This window comes from Cricetulus griseus, chromosome 3 (genome assembly GCF_003668045.3).
Source record: "Cricetulus griseus strain 17A/GY chromosome 3, alternate assembly CriGri-PICRH-1.0, whole genome shotgun sequence".
Classification (NCBI taxonomy): Eukaryota; Metazoa; Chordata; class Mammalia; order Rodentia; family Cricetidae; genus Cricetulus; species Cricetulus griseus.
The window spans coordinates 243,830,554-243,855,787 of NC_048596.1; the positions used below are offsets into that span (position 1 = coordinate 243,830,554).

General features: G+C 39.6%; 2 protein-coding genes across 16 annotated transcripts in view; both read right to left on the reverse strand.

The window, feature by feature from the left end:
• Positions 1-16,554, reverse strand: part of Zkscan8 (zinc finger with KRAB and SCAN domains 8) — a 28,802-nt gene extending 12,248 nt beyond the window's left edge. For 4 of the 15 annotated variants that reach the window (XM_035442867.1, XM_035442866.1, XM_035442868.1 and 1 more), the window contains exons 1-6: positions 16,397-16,554; positions 10,230-10,732; positions 8,680-8,848; positions 5,808-5,899; positions 5,371-5,524; positions 4,453-4,496 (exon numbers count right to left, since the gene is read on the reverse strand). In XM_035442867.1, the coding sequence (XP_035298758.1) occupies positions 4,453-4,496; positions 5,371-5,524; positions 5,808-5,899; positions 8,680-8,848; positions 10,230-10,649 (879 nt within the window). In that variant the 5' untranslated portion in view covers positions 10,650-10,732; positions 16,397-16,554. Of the gene's footprint in view, positions 1-219; positions 4,497-5,370; positions 5,525-5,807; positions 5,900-8,679; positions 8,849-10,229; positions 10,733-16,396 lie in introns of those variants that run through there. The other 11 variants (XM_027409465.2, XM_027409466.2, XM_027409467.2 and 8 more) reach the window with 7 other exon arrangements.
• Positions 16,555-23,784: 7,230 nt separating this feature from the next.
• On the reverse strand, positions 23,785-24,738 carry LOC100765059 (olfactory receptor 1F12). Its single transcript, XM_027409540.1, has one exon. It carries the CDS (start codon positions 24,724-24,726, stop codon positions 23,785-23,787), a length of 942 nt encoding a protein of 313 aa, XP_027265341.1. The 5' UTR covers positions 24,727-24,738.
• Positions 24,739-25,234: the final 496 nt, after the last annotated feature.

Consider the following 25,234-nt stretch of genomic DNA (forward strand, 5'->3'; position numbering starts at 1 on the left):
TAGAGCTGGTGAATCAGGATAACTAAATGCATTTGTCTCCTTAAGTTTTCAATACAACCTGGGTTTCTGAGAGGAGGCTTCAGTAGGTGTTGGCAAATTAGAAAGCCTATTCCAGATACTTAAAAATTTCATCTTTATCTATTGCTCTAGAACCACTTCTGGTACAAAAATCTGTGTTAGTCAGGGTTTTCTAGAAGAACAGAACTTACAGAATGAAAAAAATATATAAAGGGGTTTTATTAGAATGGCTTACAGGCTGTGGTCCAGTTAGTCCAACAATGGCTGTCGAACCACAAAAGACCCACGAATCTGGTAATACTCAAAATGCCAACCACGAATAGCCATCACATATGGGAAAATTCAACATAATGAAATATAAGAGATTAAGAAGGACAACCACAATAATAAAGGCCTTAATCTATACAGTGGCTATTCTACACACATTTTAGTGGAATGTTGACTATGACAGCCAGCAGAAATGGGTTAAATGAATAAAAACTTTGAAAAATCAACAAAAACACAAGACATACAGAATGGTGATAGGAAATGCACAAGAAGATTGAAGGGTTTCTCACTGTGGATGAACTTACTACTGCCACCCTAATTGCCCATCTGCCTAGCGTGGAATCTACTCACTTTTCTTCCCCTTATGCAGTCTATAGAGAAATGTGTTTGAGTCAGTAAGTTGTTACCTCTTTACCCTCCTAGTTACTCCTTTAAGCACATTTATAGACAAAAATTTACCTTTCTTGTACTAAAAAAATCAAGACTATCGACATCTAAAGATGTTCTCACCCCAAACAGTATTTTAAAACCAATTTTCTAGTAATTTCAATGAATCCACACTATACTATTGTGCACTATTTTACCAAGTATCTCTTATGACCAGGGGTACATGGTTTCATTTGGCAGGCCAGAGTTTAGTCAGTGTTGGTAGCATAGCAGTGTGGTCATCACAGGCTCTAGCTCCAGGCTGTAGTTAGAATCTTATCATTTGCTGGCTATGTGATATTGGTTAGTTCTCTAAGCTTCTGTTTCTATCATCTATAAATGGGGTATAAAGTGGTATTAGCTTTTAAGTAGGATAAATGTTTAAGTTAGGGTTTGGCTCACAGCAACTGCTCAAAACAAAACAAAACAAAACAAAACAGATGAAACAAAATCTGTAATTCTGGAGATGTAGAAACAAGAGCAAAGCTATACTGGTCCATGTTGGAATCAATCATCACATTCTTGAATACCTATGGCCCGATGGAGAATCACTTTGAAACCTCAGAGGTTTCTTCCAGTGGTACTTTGATGGCAAGTGAGTTAGGAAAGAACTGCTTTATCATGCCAGATCCTAAAATGAGCAGCTGAGGATGGTACAAGAAAGTACTGGTGAACAATTCATTTCAGTTCAAAGCAAAAAAAAAAAAAAAGACTCTATAGGATAAAAGCCTAATGAATGTCACTGATAGTTAAGAGCTCTAAATAATGTAATACAGATTAATGCTTGGTAAATCAAGACTAAAAATGACTTCTATGTACTTTTGCAAAGATAATTAATCTTCCTAACCATATTTTTTTTCCTTTGGACTTCTTTGAGATGCTTAGTAGTTCTTAGACTGAAGTAATCTGTTTCATATCGTTGTGGATACAAATTTACTGGAATTTACTGGAAATGAAGGCAGGTGCTCCATAAAAGTGTATGGCAAGAGTGGGCATTCGTATTTGCACACACAGACACCAAGCTTCTCTCACAAGGTACTCATCCTATGCAACGTCTGCACACAAGGTAGCACTGACCTGCACAGAAAGCCTGTCATCTAGGGAAGATAAGGCACAACTCAAACAACTGAGGCTGGGGAGATGGCTCAGCAGTAGTGTTAGAGCAGAGTTAGGAATGGTTCTATACTGAACAGGAAGGAAGCAAACAGAAAGGAGGATAAGAAAATAAATAATAATAGAAAGAACTAGTCTGAGAGAGTTAACCAAAGAAACTAAGATGATCCTTTTCAAGATAGTCATAATGCAAAATTGTTTTCTTGGAGATTTCATCATAACCTACTTATGTGTCTTTGGAGTAAGATTAATGGAATCTTTTTAAGTGTGAGGATTAATGTTGCAACGCAAAAGTTATTAAACTCCAAGTCCACTGTCTAATCAAATAGCCAAACGTGAAATATAATAGATGGTTTTCTTGCTCTTCACTATATGAGAATTCTAAGAATGTTCCTCATATTTGGAGGTCTAGTAGCACTACTAGAATTCATCTGAAAAGGACACTATATTTTTGATATACACGATCTGGTGTGTTATTTTAAAACCAGTCTCATTACCTTACACAATAGCCTATGTTATACTAAAAGCCTTAGTGGTGAAATATAGGGCCTAGTGACAATGAGTGTAATAATCTATCTTCGTTGTTAGATGACTGATGGAGTATACCAGAATTCAGAATGAGGAATCAGAGGTGAGGTATTTGACAGATTACCACTGTGAATACTAAAGGTATGCAAATGGAAGGAAACAGATGGAAGATGATTATGGAGCTGCAGAGGCCATCTGAGGTCAGTCTAGACTGACCATATACTCAGCAAGTTTATATAGATAGGAACCTGAGAGCAGTATTGTAATGGGTCAAAAGGGATGATGCACATTCTTTGTAAGGATTTTTAATGTCTTTTTCTAGCACCTTTGTCTCCTATGTGGTGCCAAAGCTTTGACAGTGCAAATATTTTTCAAACCAGTGTAGAGTGGGAAGGTGAAGGAGAGTCAGAAGTCACCTTGAGGTAAAAACGTCTATGCTCAAGAATAGCCAGGCTGAATCTCCATTTACCTCTTTGTTTGCATCACTCCCACCATTATCACTAATGTATCCACTTCCTTTGTTGACACAGATACCCGAGACTGGGGGAGGTGAAGGATATGTACAGATGCTCAGGAACTCAATGGAGTCAATAAAGGTGCTAAATAAAGAGAAATGCTACAGTGTTAACAATATAGCATTGAGTTTGTAGAAGAATATGGATTTCTATCATCTAAGAGTATTAGAATAATATGTTAAATGTCTGACAATTTCCCTCTAACTAGGGTATCAGAAAACTAAATACAAATCTTAGTCTCACTGAGGTTGCCTTGGACTCAAGGCAGAGCCCCAGCAGCTTCTTAGATTAGCATTTACAAGGGTACCTTCAGAGGGATGATGAAAAGGGACCACAGGAAATGGGAAGAGAAGCTTAGAGGAGTGGCTCTTCTCAAACTTCCAACTACTCTTGGGAAAGACAAAATAATAGTGCTTTAAGTCACAACAAGCAATTGCTTTTATTTTAAAGTTCTGAAGAATATATTAAGCTGCTGGGGCTCTGCTTCACCAGATGCCTCCAAAGACAGTCAAGCTAATCAATAGTATCAGGGATTGGGCTCAAACTACTGAAATGCTCTTCTTAGCTTTGTCATCACTACAGATTTTGCCTTTTTTCACTAGACTTTTCCACTCCGACAGGGTTTCTCTACTGCTGAGTAATGCTCAAATGACAACCAAAGCTTTTCCTAAACTCCTGTGGTTTCAGGCTTTTCTCCAGTGTGGATTCTCTGATGTCTAATGAGGCTCGATCTCTGAATAAAGGCTTTCCCACACTCATTGCATTGATAGGGCTTCTCCCCTGTATGTATTCTTAGATGCTGAATGAGACCAGTGTTCCCATTGAAAGCTTTTCCACATTCTTTACACTTATAGGGTCTTTCTCCAGTATGGATTCTCTGATGTTCAATAAGGCCTGATTTCTGACTGAAGGCCCTCCCACACTCATTGCATTTGTAGGGTTTCTCCCCAGTATGGCTTCTTTGATGGCCAATAAGATGTGAGCTGCGCCTGAAGGTTTTCCCACACTCATCACACTCATAGGGTTTCTCCCCAGTGTGAATTCTCTGATGTCCAATGAGGTGTGAACTATGACTGAAAGCTTTTCCACATTCATTACATTCATACGGTCTCTCTCCACTGTGGATTCTCTGGTGCAAAATAAGGCCTGCACTCTGACTAAAGGCCTTCCCACACTGATTACACTGATAGGGCTTCTCCCCAGTGTGGATTCTCTGGTGTAGGATCAGACCTGTGTTCTGACTGAAGGCCTTACCACATTCCTTGCAGTGATAGCGCTTCACTTTGTTGTGGATATCCTGATGGGAAAGAAGGGCTGACCTGTAACTGAAAGCTTTACTACACACATTACACTGATAGGGTTTCTCTCCAGTGTGTATTCTCCAATGGCGAACAAGGCCTGAGTTCTGAGCAAAGCTTTTCCCACATTCGTCACATTTATGCCGTCTCTCTTGTGTGGAAGTTCCCTGCTGCCTTTCTAATCTGCCCAGAAGGTCTCGGGTTTCTCCATGTGCAAGACCCACAATAACATCCCTGTTGCACTTAGCAGCTGTTTGTCCACGTGGCTGGATTCCAGAAGATATTACCTGTTTTGAAAATAATTCCTTGTTCTCACTCCTGGTGTCACCATCTGAAATAAACATGTAGTAAACAATCATTCTCAAAGTCGCTTTCTATTTTCTATACTAGAAGAAAGGGGGAAATGAAGTTCTCATGGAAGCTATAAGCAAATACAAGCTTCTCTATCCAATATAGGGAGAGATAAATGTAGGTTGATCAAGCAGAAGTACCAAATGCCAACTAGGAAAGAGCTGCTTGGAAAAAAGGGGTTTCCTAATAGGGGAGTAAAGTTAGAAAGGGATTAATTGAGAAGTTTAAGTTGTGGAGTAGGAAGAGATAAAGAACTCCTACAAGATCTACTGAGTGGGACAGAATGTGCCAGGCAGTCCTGAAAGGGATGGAGGTATAACTGGCTCATACGACAGAAACACTCTAATATGATGGCCCAAGGGGAACTGGAAGAAAGGTGGGAAGTCAGGAGTACTACAGAGATGTCAATTTCTAACTGACAAAAAGAACAGTACTCATTATACAGATACAAACTGTAAGGAATTCTGGGCTGGAGCACAAAATGTTTCATTTCAGACCTCAGGAATCTCAATCTAATATTTATGTCTTGAATTCTGAGTTTCCTTTCTTTAAGAATTATTTAAAAATTATAAAGCAAATTTATGTCTATGTGTAAAGTATCTGCAGAGGCCAGAAAAAGGCATCATAGCCCCTAGAGTTGGAGTTACTGGTGGTTATAAGGTACCTAATGTGGATGCTGGGAAATGAACTCCAGTCCTCCAGAAGAGCAGGAAGCACTCTTAACCATTGAGCCATCTCTACAGCCCTGAATCTTGAGTTTAAGTTCAACTAAATCCTTTGGAAATCTTATAAAGCTACCAGAAACACAACAAACAAAGAGAAAATTCTTAAATTATAACTACAGCTCTCCTTACCCAGGGAGAACATGTTTCTGTATTTCTCAGGCCTGTTATCTCTATTCAGATCCTTCTGTGATGGATCAAGAAGCCACTCCTCTCGAATAAGAGACACAGCCATGTCTTCAATCTTTTCCAAAGTCTGAAACAAAAGAAGACCCTCATTTGGGGCCTAGAAAGGTTTTACAGCTCAAAACTAGTGTTTGAGATAACTACAGTGTTAGAAGAGGTGAAGAAGCAGGAATGAGCAGGAATGTGCTATGCAAAGGGAAGTCCATAGCAGGGCAGAAGAGTAAAGTGCACTAGATTTATTGGGGGAAACCAAAGACTGGTTTGTTACTAAGCAAAAAGGATTCAGGGAAAGTTCTTAAACAGATAACACTACTGACAGATATGGGCATCTTCCATAATATTGTCAGAGACACAGGCTTTTAGTGAGAAGGAGCACAACTCACCTGGAACCCTGCAGTGAGAAGTCTAGCTGTCACCTCCTGATCTCCAGAACTTCCTTTCTGGGAAGGAGTAGGACTCTGAGAAGTAGACATGGCTGAGAGGAGAAAGCAGCTATGAATTGACTAGTCTTATTGTATGGTTGTGGGAGCCAGTATTTACTTATCCAAAATTACTTTTATTTCAGCATATACAGGCCAAGGATTTTGCACATAAAGTGCTGACATTTTGGACTCTGGCCCATGTCCATGGATGCCCATAGAACATCTGCACTTTGATGTACCTGAACTTACACAGCCAAATAAACTAAGTATACCTATTTCTTAACAGGAGCTGCTTTCTAATTTCTTCTCTACCAAAGTACTCTTTGTGTTTGTATGCAGCATTCCTTTAGATTCTGAAGTCCTAGAAAGCTGAATATGAGAACTGACCAATTTCTTACCTTTCTGCTATCTACTATGACTGCCAGTGTCCGCTTTTCATGGATAGTAAGCATCTTCTCATCAAAGACAACTTAAGAGTTAAGCAACATACGTCAGACAAGAATTATATAATTAACTAAATAAAGTGTTTCTATGCTACTTCTTTAGAAACATTAAAAATTCTTAGCCTTTTGACGAAAAATTCACTTATGTTGTGGGGTAGCAAACGCCTATAGCCACAGCACTTATGGTATAGATAGGAGGATCACCATAAATTTGAGGCCAGGCTGATCTACATAGTGAGTTCCAGGCCAGGCAGGACTACACAGAGAACTTGTTTCAAAAAGCAAAATATATTCACTTATAGAAAACAAAGCATTATAAATCCCCAAAATGGAAAAAAAAAAGAACCCCCCCAAAACAACAAAGACAATCTAGAATATGCTGTTCTGTATAAAATAAGGTAATTCTCAAAGAGTGATAGGAAAATGTCAAAAACCCCACAAAACAAACAGACCAAAACCAAACGACCAGGAAAACCGATTTAAGGGGTTTCATCTGGCCAAATATGATTTAAGCACAATTAACACAATGTTTCTGGAACAAAGAATTTATATGTTTGTTGGTAAATAATAGCAATTCGAAGAGTGCTTGCCTTGGATGAATAAGGCCCTGAGTTAGTACTTAGCACTGCCTAACAATACCCACCCCCACACACATACACACACAGCTCCACACACTAGGGGCTAGAATAATGGCTCAGTGGTAAAGTGCTTGCTGTGGAAGTAAGAGCACATAAGTTCAGAATCCCATCACCTACATAAAAACCCTATGTCTGGAGCCTCTGTGTTGGGGGTTGGAAAAGAACAAAGACAGGCAGATCCTTAGGGCCTGTAGGTCAGGTAGTCTAGCTGAAACATGGTAGACCTAAGTGTTCAAGGAAAGACTCATCTTAAAAAATAAGGTAAAGGGGCCAGAGAGAGCTTGAGGGGTAAAAGTGCTTTCCATATAAGCCTGATGGCTCAAGTTCAATTCCTGGAACCCATGGTGGATAGACAGAAGCCACTCTTGAAGAAAGTTGTTCTCTGATCTCTAGGTGCATTTCTGTGTACACACACTAATAAAAATAATACAAATAAGGTAGGGAGAAACAGAGGACACCCAACATGACTTCTAGTCTCCACATGAGCACCCAGGGATGAGCTAAAAGGGAAAGAAATAATGTTTTCTTTTAAGATTAACAATGCAATAACATAGAAGGAATGACCAAGAAATTACCATTTGTAACTGGTTTAATAATAATCACTGACTCAATTGAGAAGTATCAACAAAGTAAAAAAGAAATATCAATAAATATTAAGACTCCTGTTTCAGCAACAAATATGATAAAGGTTAAGATATTTACACACCTCCATGGGAATTTCCTCCTAGATTACTTCTTAATTATAAAGGGAAGAACAGTAACTTTACAGTGATTGCCTAGCAAGATTAGTCTTAAGTCATCAAAGATAACATCACAATAGGTCAAATTTCTGGAGTGTTTTTGCCAAATATATACAACTTGAACTTAAATATGAGAAAATATCAAACAAATCTAATCTACAGCCATTCTAATACTAATCTATGTTCTTCAAAACTGTTAAAGTCATGAAAAAAAAAGACTAAGAAATAATGCCAAATTAAAGGAGATTGAAGAGATTTATGACTAAGTACACTATGATCACTGGCTCTGGGCCAGAAAAAAAACATTGAAATGACTGGCAAAACATGGGTATGATCTGTAGATTGGATCAGTACCACACCAGCACCATAATTCCCATGTCTTCTTACCGTGGTTATCAAAAATGCTCTCATTAAAAGAAAGGCATACTGAGGTACTTGCAAATAAAATGTTATGATCCTAGAAAAATATAAAAAGATGTCTGCTGTAAATGTACTGGGGTAACAAAGTTCTTTGTTTATAAGTTTACCACTAGAACTGATGGTCTACTGTCCTCTGGGGATGATATGGCCATTGCCCCCACTGAACTCTAAGCTGCTGTAGCCGCATGCATAAGACCTGCAAAAGACTGAGCCCATTAACTTTTGCCACAGAGTGGGGAAGGACCACAAGCTCCCTCCCCCATTCCCATGTTGGCAGTTAAGTAGTGCTAAGAGCTTTCTTCAGTGGTGCAGCTGCTGCTAAGCTACCCATGTTCCTTTAAAGAAAAAAAAATCCTTTATCCTACTCCTAATTAAACTTATTGGTTACAAGTTAGTCTTCAATAAAGTTGTTTCTTTGTTGTGTCCTTCATGCGCCACCTGGGGTGAATAGATGTTTATCCCCACAGGAAAAGTTCACATACTACTATGAACATTCAAAACCAGAAGATTGGGACTACTCAAACACAGATACTAGTTCCTGAATGAGACAGGTACCCCAAATATAAGTCTCTTTCCTTTCTACTTTCCTTACCCTTATAAGTGAAATCTGGTCTCTCTCCACTGTCCTGTGGCTTCTGGGGCACTGGAGATTTATGCTTGGTTGCCACAGGTTGGAGTTGAGTACTTGGAGGTTCTGGTGCAGCTTCTGAAGATATGACTTCCTCCCAGTGTACTCTGTGCCCATGTGTACGAGCTGAGACCTAGAAATAATGGGACAGCTGATTTACAAAGAATTCCTTTGAGAAATGAAGTGGTAATAGAGCCAATTGGCCTTTGATGGGTGTTCCTATTTGGGAAAGCATGCAGTATAATCTCATTTACTTCCTAGGGCAACAAGAAACAATACTACTAGCAAGAGGAGGGATTTTTTTTTTCCTGCTCAATACTAAAGAAAAGACTTTTGTTGATATGTCTCTACTATATCAAACACCAATATCTGTGCTCCAACTCTAGGACAGAAAATAACAAAAGAATGAATAACAGAGAAAACTAAAACAGGGCCATACAATACCAAAACTGTTTTGACAAGGAACTAGGAAGCCTATATCCTAGGAAGCAGCCATCTTTAACTAGCCAGGTAAGGCAAGCAGACACCGAAAACAGTTTAGCAAGCTGGGCGGGCTTTACTTGTTTTCTCACCGGCACCCCACAACAATGCACCTAGCACCTGTTAGTGATCTGGGACTCGCACCTGCAGTAAGGTGTGTCCACACCTTACTCTCCACAATAGAATAAATTTCTCTCCCATTGACAACTATGAAACCAAGACAGCTTGTACCCAGTTATATTCCAGCTATATATGGGTAAAGAAGGTAGGGGGCCAAGCAGACCTCGGCTAATGCTAGGTGCATGAGCATTAAGGGAAACTGTCATTTGAGAAAACAAAGAACCATCCTCATCATGCCTGTTAGCAAACTCTTTCTCGCAAACATCATAAAAAGAAGCCCCAAATAATTGGGGCTCTTGAGTACTCTCACTCAAGTGGCCTGTCACTCTTGAGTGTATGTCTTGCTTTGTACTAGTTCTACCATTGAGTAAAGTTTCCTTGCTATGTGTACAATTTGTGTGGATCTTTATTTGAATTCCTTGGATAAGAGGCCAAAAATGTGGAAACATTTGACCTAAACCCTGACCACTGGTACCATGGGTACCCCAAAAGAAAAATAATATAAAGTTCTTTGTGTATCATGGTCCCATTTAGCAAGCAAGGGCAATAGTACATATAATACATATAATTGTAGGGATGTTAAGAGGATAAAAAATGGATTTTATCAGCCGGGTGATGGTGGCACACGCCTTTAATCCCAGCACTCGGAGGCAGTGGCAGGCGGATCTCTCTGAGTTCGAGACCAGCCTGGTCTATAAGAGCTAGCAACAGCCTCCAAAACCACAGAGAAACCCTGTCTCGAAAAACCAAAAAGAAAAACAAGAAAAAAATGGATTTTATCATTTACAAAACTACAAGTGCAATACATAGCACATTAATTTTCATCCACATTCAACAGAAACCAATCACAGAATTTCCAATGTCTTCTTACCCAGTTTCCAAGAATTCACAGTACAGCATGCATAGCTACTTACTGGTTGTCTTAGGATATTAATCTGCCTTTCCAAGTCCTCCAACAGGGTCACCACCTCCTCTCCATTTTCTAATTGGTGTTCCTTAACCAGAGTCTGTAGCTCCGCAGGCAGGATGGTCAGGAACTGCTCCAGCACCAGCAGCTCCAGGATCTGCTCCTTGCTGTTCAAGTCTGGCCGCAGCCACTGATGGCAAAGTGCACGGAGCTGTATCAGAGCTTCCCGGGGTCCTAATGTCTCCTGGTAGCATAGCTGCCTGAAGCGTAGGCGGAACAGTTCTTGGCCAGGAGTATTATTTTCATGCACACTAGTTTCCTCATCCCATCCATGATCCTCCTCTATCTTGACAATGACAAGATCCTCTTCAGGAACCTGGTCTGGTGGAGATGGGGCCGAAGAAGGCTTTCTTGATTCTGCAGCCATTTAGGGCCAGAAAAGCTTAAAAGGCCCCTTTCCTCTACCTTCTGCACTTTCTTAAAAGTCTTCCCAGGACCTCCAGGGCACTTCTTCCAGAACAGAAAATGATAAATATGTTAAGGTAAGGCAAAAGTCATAGTAACTTACCTAGATACCTCAATATGCTCCCCTAAACAATCTGCTATGACAAACCCACCCAGGGTACAAATCCTTCCTTTTGGTTTCCTGTTTAGGACTGTGGAGGATAGAGACCCAGCCTAACTGAAATTCTGTACTTAATATCAGGCATCTCAGTACCACTCACTGAACTCCTCAGAGCACCTTGTACACCTCCCAGTCTCAACTTTTTTTTTTTTAAATTTTTAAATTTTTTTGTACCTCAGCTCTCAACCTAGTTCTTATTCTCAGCAGATGAGGCTAGTATTTAACCTCATAAGATAAGATTTAGTATCCTACTAATGCTCCTATCTTCCCCTGTCCCAGGGCTAACTCTTGGACTCCACCTCCTACTCCTAAAAATCTATTTGTAGCACTGGATCTGCAAAGAACCAGGATGTCTTATTAACATCTACAACAGCCAAATCTAAACCCACACACCAATGACCTTCCAGAATGTTACAGAAATATAATATAGTAGTGTCTGAGTTTGACAACTTTCACTTAGCATAAAACACCTGATATTAATCAATGTTGTGTCTGTTTATTCTTCTACAAATGAGAATTTATCTACTCCCCACCAGGTGAATTGTTTCCTGTTCTTGATTATGAACAAAATCACTATGGTTATGTGCACACATATTCTTGTATTACACAGTTTTTAATTCAGTGGGGTAACTTGTTTTCTTAGTAACAATGTTGAACACATATTTTGGTGAAGTGTCTATTTAAACATCTTGGCTCTTCTTGCTTTTTTTGTTAGTCTCATTCTATAATCAAAGCACATCAAACTAGTGATTTTCTCACCTCAGCTTCCTAAGTGCTGGGACTAGGCGTGCACCACCATGCTCAGCTTGACTTATGTATTTATGTAACTTGTTTCGACTGTTGACTCTTATCATAGCCTAGTCTAGTCTGGAACCCAAGGTGTAGCTCAGGTTGATCTTTAACCTGTGATTCTCTTGCCTCCATCTTGCAAATATTGGGATTACATGCATGTGTCATCATGCTTTGCCCAGTACTATTTTGTAATTGAGGTTTTATTTTGTTTGTATGTTTATGAGATTTGAGAATTCTTTATATATTTTGGATACAAGAGATCTGGGCCGGGTGTTAGTGGTGCACACCTTTAATCCCAGCACTCAGGAGGCAGAGGCAGGCGGATCTCTGTGAGTTCGAGGCCAGTGAGTTCCAGAACAGCCTCCAAAGCTACACAGAGAAACCCTGTCTCAGAAAAAAAACAAAAACAAAAAAACCAAAAAACAATACAACAACAAAACAAAAAACAACAAAAAGAGATATGTGATATAAAAATATTGACTCCCTTCTTTGAAGAAGATATTTGTAATTTTTTTGAGCACATGTTATCAAAATTTTTAAGAATTGTTCTTTTGATATCAAATCAAAGAAATGTCTGTTTAACCCTAAATCATGAAGGTTTTCTTCTAAATGTTTGTAGTTTTAGGTTTTTACTTTTAAGTCTATGGTTGCCGGGAGCCATGTGATCTCTTTAGGGGACAAGGCCTGAGAATAGCATGAAAAAGTTCTCCTTTTGGCAAGGCCTGGTAGAATTTAACCCATTTTTGGCAAGGCCAATAGATAGTTTATTGTAATTCTGGGCATGACCCCAGGAACATATGTACTACCTGTTCTCCTTGCTTTCCTTACACAAATCATATTGCTGGCTGCCTCCATTTCCACTTTCTTAAAGCCATACATGAAATGGCTATTGCATTAGGAAAACTTTCCCCTAATGACTCTCCTCTGGGTAAGCCAAAGGAGATGTTGTTGAAATATATAGTGGATCTGATTCAGCTTCTAAAGCCTTCGATGCTTCAGGTGTGACCAAAAACAGGATGTTGTCTTTCCAACACATCTTGTGACTGGCCTGAAAGAGTCACAGAGTTCTTGACAATATTAAAAATTTGCATAATTATCTTGGAGAGAAAGATTCTAACTCCAAGAGTAATGCAAATGAATAGACGCTATCAAGAGTTCATGGGAACAGTCTAAAGACAGGGACTGAAGCAGACTCGCAGGAACTTACATTTCTATAACTGTGCCTGTACTGTAGGAGACAACACTGTAGGAACCTGAGAGGAAGGGGACATGAGGACAAGAGATAGGCTGTGTCAACTACTAAGAGTAAGCTTTTAAGGTTATGTAGTACATAGGGTGACTGGAGATAGAGTAATAGAGGATGAAGAATGAAGTGATTCAGCATTCACTGATAAGTTGATTGTGAGAGTTTAGATTTGATTAGAGGTAAACATTAACCAATAGAAGCTAATTTCTTTTTCACTTTGCATGATGCTATAACTGCAAATGCTGCCAACTGGGTACACCGTTCTACCTATAGGTGTGCCTAGTTAGAAAACTTCCTTTGTTGCTTGTTATACTGCTTATGCTTTTAACATTAGAGCTATGAACTAAGTAGGTAATGATTATGGGTAGGAACATTGGAGGATGGAAGGAGAATGAGGTAAGGGAACAAACCTGCAATTATTCTAATTATTTGAAACTTAAGGAAGCAAATATGATTGCAAAACTGTTCATACAGACTATTGAAATGGTATAAATAAAAACGGCTCAGGCTATCTGGGGTCACTTGTTTGAAACTGGTGGTCAGATATTTCTTCCTTTCACCGACTTCACACATCCATCCCAGGTCATTGGACCTGTTAGGAGCTAGACTCTGAGCATATGGTCTGTTTTGAATTATCTTTGCAGAGGTGAGGGTATGGCTTGGTGATGTGTGATGACAATGTGCTCTAGCACCATTCACAGAAAGGGTTATATACTGAATTCTTTGCTTTTTCATCTGGGGGGGGGGAAAAAAGCTGACTGACCATAAATACTGTTTCTGGAGTCTCTATTCTGTTATCTTGACCTATAAATCTACCTTCTCTTGATACAAAGAAATCTGAAGATGGACTTTTAAATGTTAAAATCAAGTAGTTCCAATCCTGTAACTTCTCTGCTTTTGAAGCTGTTTTGGCTTTACTGGTTGTCTCCTTTTTTGAAACACATATTAGAATAAGCTTATTGATTCCCAATAATGCTGGAATTGAACTTGTGTTGAATCTATAGCACAGTTTAGAGATACTATCTTAACAGTATTGTTATCACATTAGGGATGGCACCTTAACAAGGGTGTCCCAGTCTATGAATATCAATCTCTCTCTTCATTACAGTCTTCTTGGACTACTTTCATTATTGACCAAACTATTTCCTTTCCTTTCTTTCTATAGTTACACATACTACTTTTCTCAGAACTATACATTACTGTTTATAAAAAGTTTTGCTCTCTTAATTTCATAATCCTCATGAAAATTTTATCTTACTGAGAGAATTAAAGAACATCAGAGGGCTATTTTTACAACACAACACAGAATTATCTAGATTTATTTTAAGTGTGAAGGTTAGACCTAGAAGTCCAGATCCAAAGAGTGCACTTGGATGGCCCTGTTTCTTTGTGGGGTATATGTACCCTAACGGTTTCTGTCCTTGTATAGATACATCTCTTGCTAAGGCTGCAGTGGTCACTTCTTAATTTTGGTTATACTTCTTTTTCATTCATGTCCCATAATGCTACTAGCTCTGTCTTCAAAAAGAAAAAAAAGAGATGCCCTAGGTAGTACTTATTTGCAAATACTAGGCAAATTAACATGAAGTAATATCTGTAGTAAGATGGGTCCTTAATTCAGTATGGCTGGTCTACTATTAGAGACATAGGGTTCTGCAAGAAAGCTCAGGAGGTCAAGGCACCTGCTGCCAAGCCTGACATTGAGTTTAGATTCCCAGGACACACATCATGGAAGGAGAGGACTGACTCCTGAAAGTTGTCCTCTGATCTCCACTAGGGAACTGTGGCATGAGTTGACCTTACTCATCTTCCCCAAACAAAACAAAACTCTCACTCTATATCTCAGGCTGGTTTCAAACTGGTTTCAACCTCAGTCTCCTGAGTACTTCGTGTAATTACAGGCAGGCATCAATAGATATGGCCCTTTCTTTTTTTTTTTTTCTTTAAGTGAGAAGTTTTATTAGAAGGAGAAGGGAGAAGGGAGGGGGAAAGGAAAAAATAAGAAGTAAAGAGACAGAGATAGGACAGAAGAAGGAGACAGGAAAAGTCCTGTCTGCCCCAAGGGAACATAGGGAAAGAGCCCTTTCATTCTTTTTAATGACTAATATTAATCTTTTAAAAATCATCTTCCTTTTCCAATAAGCTTTCCCCCCTCAATATTAAATCCAGAGCTGAGTAAAAAATTAGTCCTCTAGGTATTCTCCCCTCTAATAATTTTGTGCATACAAACTGCAATGTTGGTAAGCACCTATACATAACACTGACCCTTATATATTATCCTTAAAGAACATCCAGTCAGGTTTATCGACTTATGAATGTAAAGGTAACAATCCTAAGCTTCTTCTGGATCTAAATGTTAAAGTCTTGACAACCAAGAAGAGACAACTCAACTTAAATAATACTGGCTTTTCAACAGATGTAGAAGTAGTATTTTCCCTTCAGATTAAGTTGAACTTGAGAAATGTCTTGTTACTGAGTACAAACCAGGAAAGACAATCTCCAGGCTTTAGAAATCAAGGAAAAGTAAAAGAAACAAACACTATGTTTTGTAGCTATCTCAAATTTCATTCACTGAATATTTTTCTTTTGGAGATTCCTAAAGTTATTTTAGTAGAGGCTTAATTAAGCATGGGGGTTAAGAGAAATGGCACTGAGAAGAGGGCCAGCAACAAGTGTGGGTATGAGGTCCTCAAAGGCATTGCTTTGATACATGCTTTTAAGGTTTACCATATTCTTTTGTTTGTTTGTTTTTGTTTTTCGAGAAAGGGTTTCTCTGTGTAGCTTTGGAGCCTATTCTGGCACTCGCTCTGGAGACCAGGCTGGCCTCGAACTCACAGAGATCCGCCAGCCTCTGCTTCCTGAGTGCTGGGATTAAAGGCGTGGGACACCAATGCCAGGCAGGTTTACCATATTCTTATGTTTAACAAGAGGAACTCAAAACATGCTGAATTTGTCAAACAGTAAGTATGTTGTCAAGTGGTGGTCAACATCTTAGAAGTCTGACAAAAATTACTCAACACTGACTTGAGTTTTGGAAATGAGAAGCCACGGAGTTTTCAAGCATCTATTTCAGTTAGCTTTAATAAATTAAGTAAGCAAAGTATTCTGAATTCGGTTTAATTTTGTTACCCCAGAATTACTGAAAGTATTTCTTTTGCACACAACTGCCCAGCTATCACATCAACCATTTTCCGAGCAGAGAAAAAAAAAAAAAAAAAAGGAGTAACAAAAAAGGTTTCCATGAGTAGCAGAGGCTTCAAAAGAATGAAGTATCTTTAAAAAATGAATTTTGAGACCGAAAGGCAAAACTGCTGAGTAGAAACAGTTGATACACGAGCCGGCTGTACAAATAAGCGCGGCTGCACTATAGCACACGGCGACTGGCGATGAAAGAGGGACCCCGTAGGAAGTTGGGGCCGGCCGGAGCCGGCCCGCTCCGCTGCCGCAGGCCCTCTGCCGACCCGCTCCCCGCGCTCGGGCCTCCACAGCCCGCGCGCCCCTGCGCACTCACCGAGAGCTCCGCACGCTGCCCGAGGGCGGAAGGCCGCACAGCGCGGACCCGGCAGCGCGCGAGGAGACGCGACGGACACCGAACCCGGGCGGGACCCCTCCAGCCGTTAACTTCCAAACCCTCGGAGCCGCAGAACCGGCCAGCACGCATCTTGCCCCACAGCCACTTCCGGAAGCTCTCTAGGAAGCCCGGAGGTCTGACAGCTCTATGGTCGGCCCGCGAAGGGATGGAGCGCCGCGCCTCCTGGCTGCCAGCAGCTCCAGGTGGATGATGGCTTTGCTGTTGGTGCTGGGGACTGTGGACATCCCGAGGAGTGTCAATACCTTTGTGTCACCCAAACTTTTGCCTGGCCAGCCTCGGGATTTAGCTGGCAAGGGTAAGGGTTGGGTGGCCGATCGCAGATCTTGGCTGGGCTCAGTGGGGCGCTTTTACTATGCCTAATGAATTTCTCTTTATTCCTCTTAGATTACCTGTGCTTATATTCCTGTTAATGCTCATGAATTGCTCCCAGTTTCCAACATTCATTTCAAATTAAAGAATGTAAGCCTTTACAGTTCCTGAGAAGAGTAGTACATCTTACATTATACGGTTCACAGTGACCACTGCTTTCTCCTTGACAGATGTGTTGTCAGCCTCCCGATACTCTAATCATTGGAAATAACAACAGTTCCACAAAATAACTACACCCCATCTTAAGACATAAAGAGGATATTTAGGCTATTAGTAATTGTGGGAAACAATCAACATTGGTTTACTTTTTACTTTCAAAACTGACTTATTATCTATTTTAAGTTGTCAAAACAGAGCTGGCGGATTTCAGTTCTCATCTGGGGGAAATGAGGCGGAGGAAATTTGAATGTCTTGCCTAGTGTTATATACTGAATGGCCAAGCGAAAACTTAAAACAGATGGTAGAAGTCATATTCAATCAGGAATAGGCAAGCTTAGGTCACAAATGAACAATGAAAAGGCTTTCTTTCTTTCTCTCGTTCTTTTTCCTTTCTTTCTCTCTCTCTCTCTCTCTCTCTCTCTCTCTTCTCTCTCTCTCTCTCTCTCTCTTCCTTTTCTTCCTTCTTTTCTTTCTCTTTCCTTTTTCTTTTAAAAGACAAGAGACTCTTTGTAACCCTAGCTGGCCTCAAATTCAGGGCAAATCTGCTTCGTTACCTTCCTAAGTGTTGGGATTATAAAGACAACACACCAGGTTAAGGCCTTTTGAAGTAGCAGTTGATTCTTCTTTCAAAACTGAGCTGAATTAGAAGGGAATATTTTACTCATATTCTTTGGTTAGAGTTTTTAAATGATGACAAATTTTGCCCACATTAAGAACACTCATGGCTCACCCTTCCTGGGGAGTGGATGGGGGATGAGATGGGATGGGATGAGGGGTCGGTGGAGGGCATAGGAGGATGGGAGGATGGGAGGGAGAGGGAAATGGGATTGATATGTAAAATAAGATTGTTTCTAATTTAAATAAAATTTATTTATTTTTTTAAAAAGAACACTCATGAACTCTAAGGTAGAGTCTGACCACTATTTAGGCCTGAGCATTAAGGAACTTTTGGTAATAGAGCTTTTTTACTACATGAGTTCTCCGATATCTAAGAACTGAACTTACACCGAGGTCTTCCACACTCACTGCATTCATAGGGTTTTCAGCTGTGTGGACTCTGATGTTGAGTAATAACTGCTCATTGAGATCTTTCCCACACTCTACATCTATAGGGATTCACTCCAGTGTATACTCTATATTGTTCAACATGATGTGATAGTTGAATGAAGGTTTTTTCACATTTATTACATTTCTAGGGCTTCTCTCCAGTGTGAGTTCTCCTCTGAGCGACTACAGAAAGTTTTGTTACATTCACCACATTTGTATTGTCTTTTTTCCCCGTCATCATTTTAGTCACCTTCCACTTTCAACAGCATCTTTGGATCCAGGGTGCCAAGAGATATCCTTGCTAAGTCTGTTGATAACCCTGAGGAATTCTGTATCTGTGGGCATATCATCCTTCTGGAATGACTCTTCATTCTCAGACCTGGTTTTATTACCAGTAATAGAGTACACAAACAGTTCATATTCTAGGCTTCAGAAACAAAACAATGGAAGAAATAGTGTATAAATACAAAATAGTAAAAAGATTATATATATATATATATATATATATATAATATATATATATATTTGTATTTGGTACTATTTTGGTTTTGGTAATATTCTAGCATTCTGTCTCAATATAGGAAAGAAATACCAAGAAGCCTGAAAGGGAAATAGCAGCAGGATAATTTGAGGATTTGTTGAGAGGAAATGGCAAAAATGTGCATCAAGGGATTATCTAGCAATACTACACTGTGGGAAATGGAGAGACTGTAAATATGCCAAGGATATAGCAGGGCAGCAAGGCCAGCAAGGCCAGAGGAAAACCAGACAGAGAGACTTCTGGACAGAGGACAATGGAGAACAGAAAGATCAAAGGATAATGAAACAAACTGTAGAAGAGAGGATAAAGACAGAGTGTCTTCAGTGCTTTTCAGGATTGATCAGTATTTTGATTTTATAACTGACAATACTAAGAATGCCACTTTGCATATAGTACAAAGTAGCACAAGCATGGTTGGGGCTATTTCAGAAATTGTTGGGAATTCTGTCTTAATCACAAGGTAAAATTTATTTAATGATCTTGATTTTTCTTTTTGATACTTTGATATAGTTTCATTATAGTCCAGGTTGGCTTCAAAGTATGTATTTGAAGATGACTTTGATCTCTTTATATCCTCCTGCCTCTACCCCCTAAGTATTGGAATTACTGGTGTGCTTCATCATGCCTGACCCACATAACAGTTTTTTTAAAACGTGAAACTCAAGCCAGCAACTCAAACAGAAAATTTAAAAATCAAACATTCTAACATGATACGACCAAAGACATACAGTATCATTAATTTGATACATGCTGGGGAACAATGACAGGAAAATGTAAAAAAATACTTCTACAATTAAATTCTGTTTCTATAAAGGTTGAAAACTTTGTATTTATAGTAGAAATTCGGAGATCTATTAGATGCAATGGTGTTATTTTTGAGCTGAGGTGTAGTGTTTATTGTCATTTTATGGCTTGATGGCATGCACAGTGTTAAGTGCTCATGTTGTGTGTTCAGAAGCATATCTGTAGTGAAGTTATGTTACAACACAGGCAAATCTGCCAGAAATGTCTGGGATTCATTAGATGTTTGACTTTGAATTCTCACTTGTTACATGTTCACAAGTCTTGGGGTTATAATACTGGATCTTCTTGAATACAGACACTTGTACTTTTTTGGGGATTTTGCTTCTTGAGACAGTGTCATACTCTGTGTTGCCCACACTAGCCCACAACCCTTGATCTCTCTGCCTTATCTACTGCCCCGGCCCTCGGGGCTCCGGTAATTCGTGGGTCCGAGGTGGATCATGCCTGCAAATAATGGGCGAGAAAGAAAGAGCCGGACCAAGCAGATTCCATTGTCAAGGCCGATTTTATTGAAACCAAGGAGCTTTTTAAAGAGAAGAGAGGAGCAGAGAAAAAGGAAGTGGGGGGAGGGATGAGTTAATTGTTCTCAGGCAGGTATTCTGAATCTGAATCTCCTGTGTTTATCTCAGGCACTAACTAAGGAAATGGGGGAGGGGATAGGTGTTAGTTGCTTCTCAGGCAGATATCCGGAATCTGCTGTGATAAGCTAGACTTTCTGGCGTCTAACTAGGTATGGGGTCGCCAAGGCTGGCTTCTGACAATCTACTAGTATGCTACAATTGCACATTTGTTTCACTATGATCACCCATTTGTACCTTTATTACTTTCAAGTCACTCATCACAAAATCCACTGGCAATATTCTTGTTTGCAGGTACTGTCAACTCAGTGTTACATATTCTTTCTTTGTCAATCCAATAGTTGAAAACAAGTCCTAATTTTCTCTCCCCCTTTCAACTTTCTGCTACAAATAGTATTCATTGCCTTCTGCACCAGACACTGTTCTGAAAATTAGAACTGGTTTTGAGCAGAACAATGTGTGCTTACTTTCATGGAATTTATAGTTTGTGTGTGTGTGTGTGTGTGTGTGTGTGTGTGTGTGTGTGTGTGTGTGTGTGTGTGTACTGGACATTATTTCATTACTACCCTCCTTCCATAAGGAAGTATTATTGGGCCTAATCTTGTGATGGTCTCGATATGGCCTCTAATTTCAAGGTGGCAAACAGACATGTCACATGCAAAGGACAGAGCTCTAAAACCCTTTTTGACCCTCTTACTAATTTCATGACTAAATTTCTACTTCATTTTTAGGGTGGATCACACATGTTGCATCCTCTAAAGGCTTTCTCTGACTTCCTTCTCCCCATTATATAACTTACTAGTGTGTTTATTTACTGCCTCTGGCACAACTATCTCCATGAAAACAATAATTATATCTGTTTTTCTCCATATTCTTAGTCCTTACACAAAAGGATACACTATTTACGGAATGATGAGTGACTTAAGGTTTCCAGGAAATCCAGTGTCAACAATAACCACAATCCTTTTGCTGTTGAGAGTCCCAAGAGTCACCCATAAATTGGGTCTCCCTGGGTTAAGGCTGTAGATACATTACATGCTTAGGTAGAAATGGAGGCAATGTTGTCTTAGAAAAGCCTCCCAGAACATAAACTCAGGCTGAATCCGAAAATACGTAGGCTTATCTGGGCATCTGAACAGCCAACAGTGCACATGGTCCCCTGGGAGCCCTCCATAATGCACAGGACCCAGTTTATCCCATGGTATAAAAATACCTGCAGTGAAAACAGGAAGATAGAAGCTTATCCATGGAGATAAAGCTAAATTAAAAACTTCAGTAGACTGTCTCAAAGTCCTTATTGTTATTCTTTTGTTTATAAAGAAGAAAAGAGAAATATTGAGACAGACATATTGACTATAAGTTTATTATAAGGACTGGCAGAATGGGTAGACTAAGAAGAGTAACAGGGTAATGGCTGACCGCCATGGCCGGTCGCCATAGAGAGACAGAGCGGGGAAACAGAGAGAGGGGACAGAGAGCAGGAACAGGGGGAGAGAGAGAGAGAGCGCGCGAGCGTAAAGGGGCAGAGAGAGAGAAAGAAAGGTGCAGGGGCCTATCTTTTAAAGGGGTCCTCTGCACCTGTGTGCAGACTTCTTTCCCATGGAACCTTGGGCTGACCAGGGTATTGCCTGAGTGGATTCCACCAGGTAACAGGGGCAGGCCAGCATAATGCCTGAACCTTTCACTTATTCTATTTCTTCTAGTTGTTTGTAAGCTCTTGATTGAATGATGTCACTTTTGTTATTTAAATCATGGCACTCCCATCATCTCTGCTGGATGTTGTAAACTCATGATTTGAAGATTATTATTTGCTACTTGCTATTCATCCTTTTACTTTTGCTTGCTGCATCATTAATAAACTCACTCAATTCAAATTGAAAGACTGGCCATCATAAATCATTGTACGTACATACAGAACATCTGCTTCTATGAATCTTCTTGTAACGCAAGCAGAAGCATTTCTTCAAGGAGAACTACTGGGTGGAGCATATGAGTATCAAACCTTGTCTCCTACAGAATGTCTGCCTAATTTGTGATCCCATTGCTCAGGCTTCATACTGTTTACTAATACTCTCTTCAATGGTTGGCTTGAAAGATTTATTAATTTTTAAATAGGTATGATAAATTATTATGATTACTAATGAAACTAGGTATTTAAAATATTTCTTGCTAGTGGGAAGTGATGTGCATGTCTTTAATCTCAGCATTTAGGAGACAGAGGAAGGCAGACCTCTGTGAGTTTGAGGCCGACATGGTCTACATAGTGAGTGCCAGGCCAGCCAGGGCTATGTAGTGGAGAGCCTGTCTCAAAATATTTTTTCCTTTCTATGTATTCTACGGTGTAAATGTTCATAACTTTTATTCATTTTTCTATAGGTTTCTTTAAATTTTTAGAAATGAGTTGTATCAATATCTATTTTATTAATTCATTTGACATAGGGTCTCATGGAGCTCAAATTGTCCAGACTCACTCTGTAGCCCAGACTTGCCTTAAACTCCTGATGCTCCTGCCTCAGCCTCTCTAGTATTGAGATTACAGACATGAGTCATCATATATATAGACCAGGTTGGTCTTGAACTCACAGATATCCTCCTGCCACAGCCTCCTAAGTGCTGAGAATCCATGAGACTCTTGCCCAAGTTCTGCATTTTTATACAAGAGAATGAAACATTTATAGAAAGATGTGTGCAACATCATCCAAAATTACTATAACATCCTAATATATAAAGCATATACAAAATATAAATATATATTTGTAAAGTATATATTTATAAAGCATAAATATATAAAGTAAATATAAAGCACCCTAATGACTATCCAATCACGATTTTCACCAATCTCTTAGGTGGACTTTCACTGCACACAGGTTAGTTTATTCAACAGCATTGTTTTTAAATGCCACGCTCCTACCTACACATCTTGCCTACATGCTTAGAATATTCTCATCATTCCTGTGTGAAGCTGGCTGCCATGAGTGCACATTATAGATACTATGTTTGTTGGTTTCATAGGTTTCAAGCCCTTTCTGCCAATCTATAATATTTCCTTTGTGCCTTCTTATGATTCAGATTAAGTGCTGTCTCTTGCAGCTTCACCTGATTTCTTTGGCCTCACAAATCTCTTCATCCTTTGACTTCATATTGTCTTTCCAGCATGAGCCTTTTATAATATTGTCTTTATTTTTTAATGCTTTTTATGCAGGACTATTTGCTTATATACTTTTGTCACTTTTGCATTCAGTCCAGGGGAAAGGAGTCATTCTGAACCCCCATGGTATATAACCCTACCAATGTGGAATGTTAGCTTTTCCTTTCTTCCTTCCTTTCTTCCTTCCTTTCTTCCTTCCTTCCTTCCTTCCTTCCTTTCTTTCTTTCTTTCTTTCTTTCTTCCTTTCTTCCTTTCTTCCCTTTTTTGAGACAAAATCTCATTATATAACCTGGCCTGGAGCTCAATATATAAGACCAGGATGGCTTCAAACTTTTAAAGATTCTTCTGCTTCTGTCTCCTGAGTACTGGGATTATGGGTGTGCACCACCACACCTGGCAATTTGTACTGTCTTAATGATACAGTCAAATGTTGATTTCATATTTTATTGTGATTTTCAGGGATTTGATCTCTACATATCTGTCTGCAGCAATAAAATATTATGATGCTCAAATGGATAAGACCTGTGGTTATGTCAGTTTTAGAATTATACAGCAAATTGAGGTGGATGACAAGTTTCATTAAGTATTTAATGATAGCTTTTAAATTGACAATAAAAATAATGATGTCAGCAAGCTTTCCTGCCTCTCAGAGCAGTGTAAATCACTGGGAAAGCATCCTGCTCTGTCCAAAAGTCTTTTTAAAAGTCCCCTTCAGCTCACTGTTCCTTAAGCTGTAAATGAAGGGATTCAATACAGGGGCTACAACCATGAAAATCACTGATGCAGCTGAGTCATTTTCAGTTGAATGATTGGATGAAGGGCTCATATAGATTCCTGCAATGGCACCATAGAAAAGAATAACCAGGGCAAGGTGAGATCCACAGGTTGAGAATGCCTTAAGTTTTCCTTGAATAGAAGTAATTTTCATCACAGCAGAGACAATGTGACCATAGGATGCTAAGATACACACTGATGGTACCACAAAGATCAGTCCTACTACAAACAGAACCATCAATTGATTGAGACTAGTGTCGGAACAGGAGAGAGGGAGGAGAGAATTGATGTCACAGAAGAAATGGTGGATAATATTTTCAGAACAGAAATGCAGTTGGGCCATCAAGAGGGTATGCAAGAGAGGATTCAAAGTGGCAATGACCCAAGACAAAGCTACCAGAGAGGTGCAGAGGCGTGGGGTCATAATGGTGGAATAGTGCAAAGGATGGCAGATGGCCACATAACGGTCATATGCCATCACAGTGAGAAGGAAATTGTCCATGTTAGCAAACATCATACAGAAATACATCTGAGCTAGGCATCCAGAGTAGGAGATGGATTGAGACTTGGTTTGGATGTTCAGTAGCATCTTGGGCACTGTAGCTGAAGGAAGGCAGAGGTCTACCAAGGACAAATTGGCAAGGAAAAAATACATGGGTGTGTGGAGATGATTGTTTGAGCCAATGGCTAGCAAGATGAGTAGGTTTCCAAATAGTCCTGTTAAGTAGAGACACAGGAAGAGTGCAAAGAGGAGCCCTTGCTGCCCTGGCCAACTTGAGAAGCCCAGAAGGAGAAACTCAGAGATGCTGGTTTGGTTTTCCCTTTCCATTGGATGTAGCTGTATGAAGAACCGTAGAGAAAATAAAGTTTCATTTGGTAAAACATGACTCCCCTTGGTATTTTTTCTTTAAATATCTACAGTTTTGGTCCCGTTTACCAAATGGTCTCTTTTTAGGCCATTCTGTCTCTTATCTGATGCTCTCTGCCAAATTTCAGTGAATGCTGAGTGTGACTTTCCACCTCATTTGTTGTCTTTATGCCTATCTTTTTGCTTTAAGCTCACATCATTAGAAAGTTCTATGGGGTCTTCATCTCTCTCTGTTCAGTAGGTAGAGGTTCTTTTACTGCTCATTTTTTATTTAGTGTGTGTGAGTTATGCAAAGTAAGATGGTTCATTATGACACTTCTAGTCAAGCCTGGTTTACTTATACTCACTGCATTACCCTGTCTTCTCTTCCCCTCCTCTCCCTGTAAATATTAAATTGTGCCCCTTTACTTTTTACAACCATTTCTTTCCCTAGACTCCTCTTATATATTCAGCACTGTGTGTGGTTGCC

Excerpts from the sequence above, each read along its gene's own strand:
- LOC100765059 (XM_027409540.1), bottom strand. The coding sequence starts at position 24,726 with ATGGAAAGGGAAAACCAAACCAGCATCTCTGAGTTTCTCCTTCTGGGC.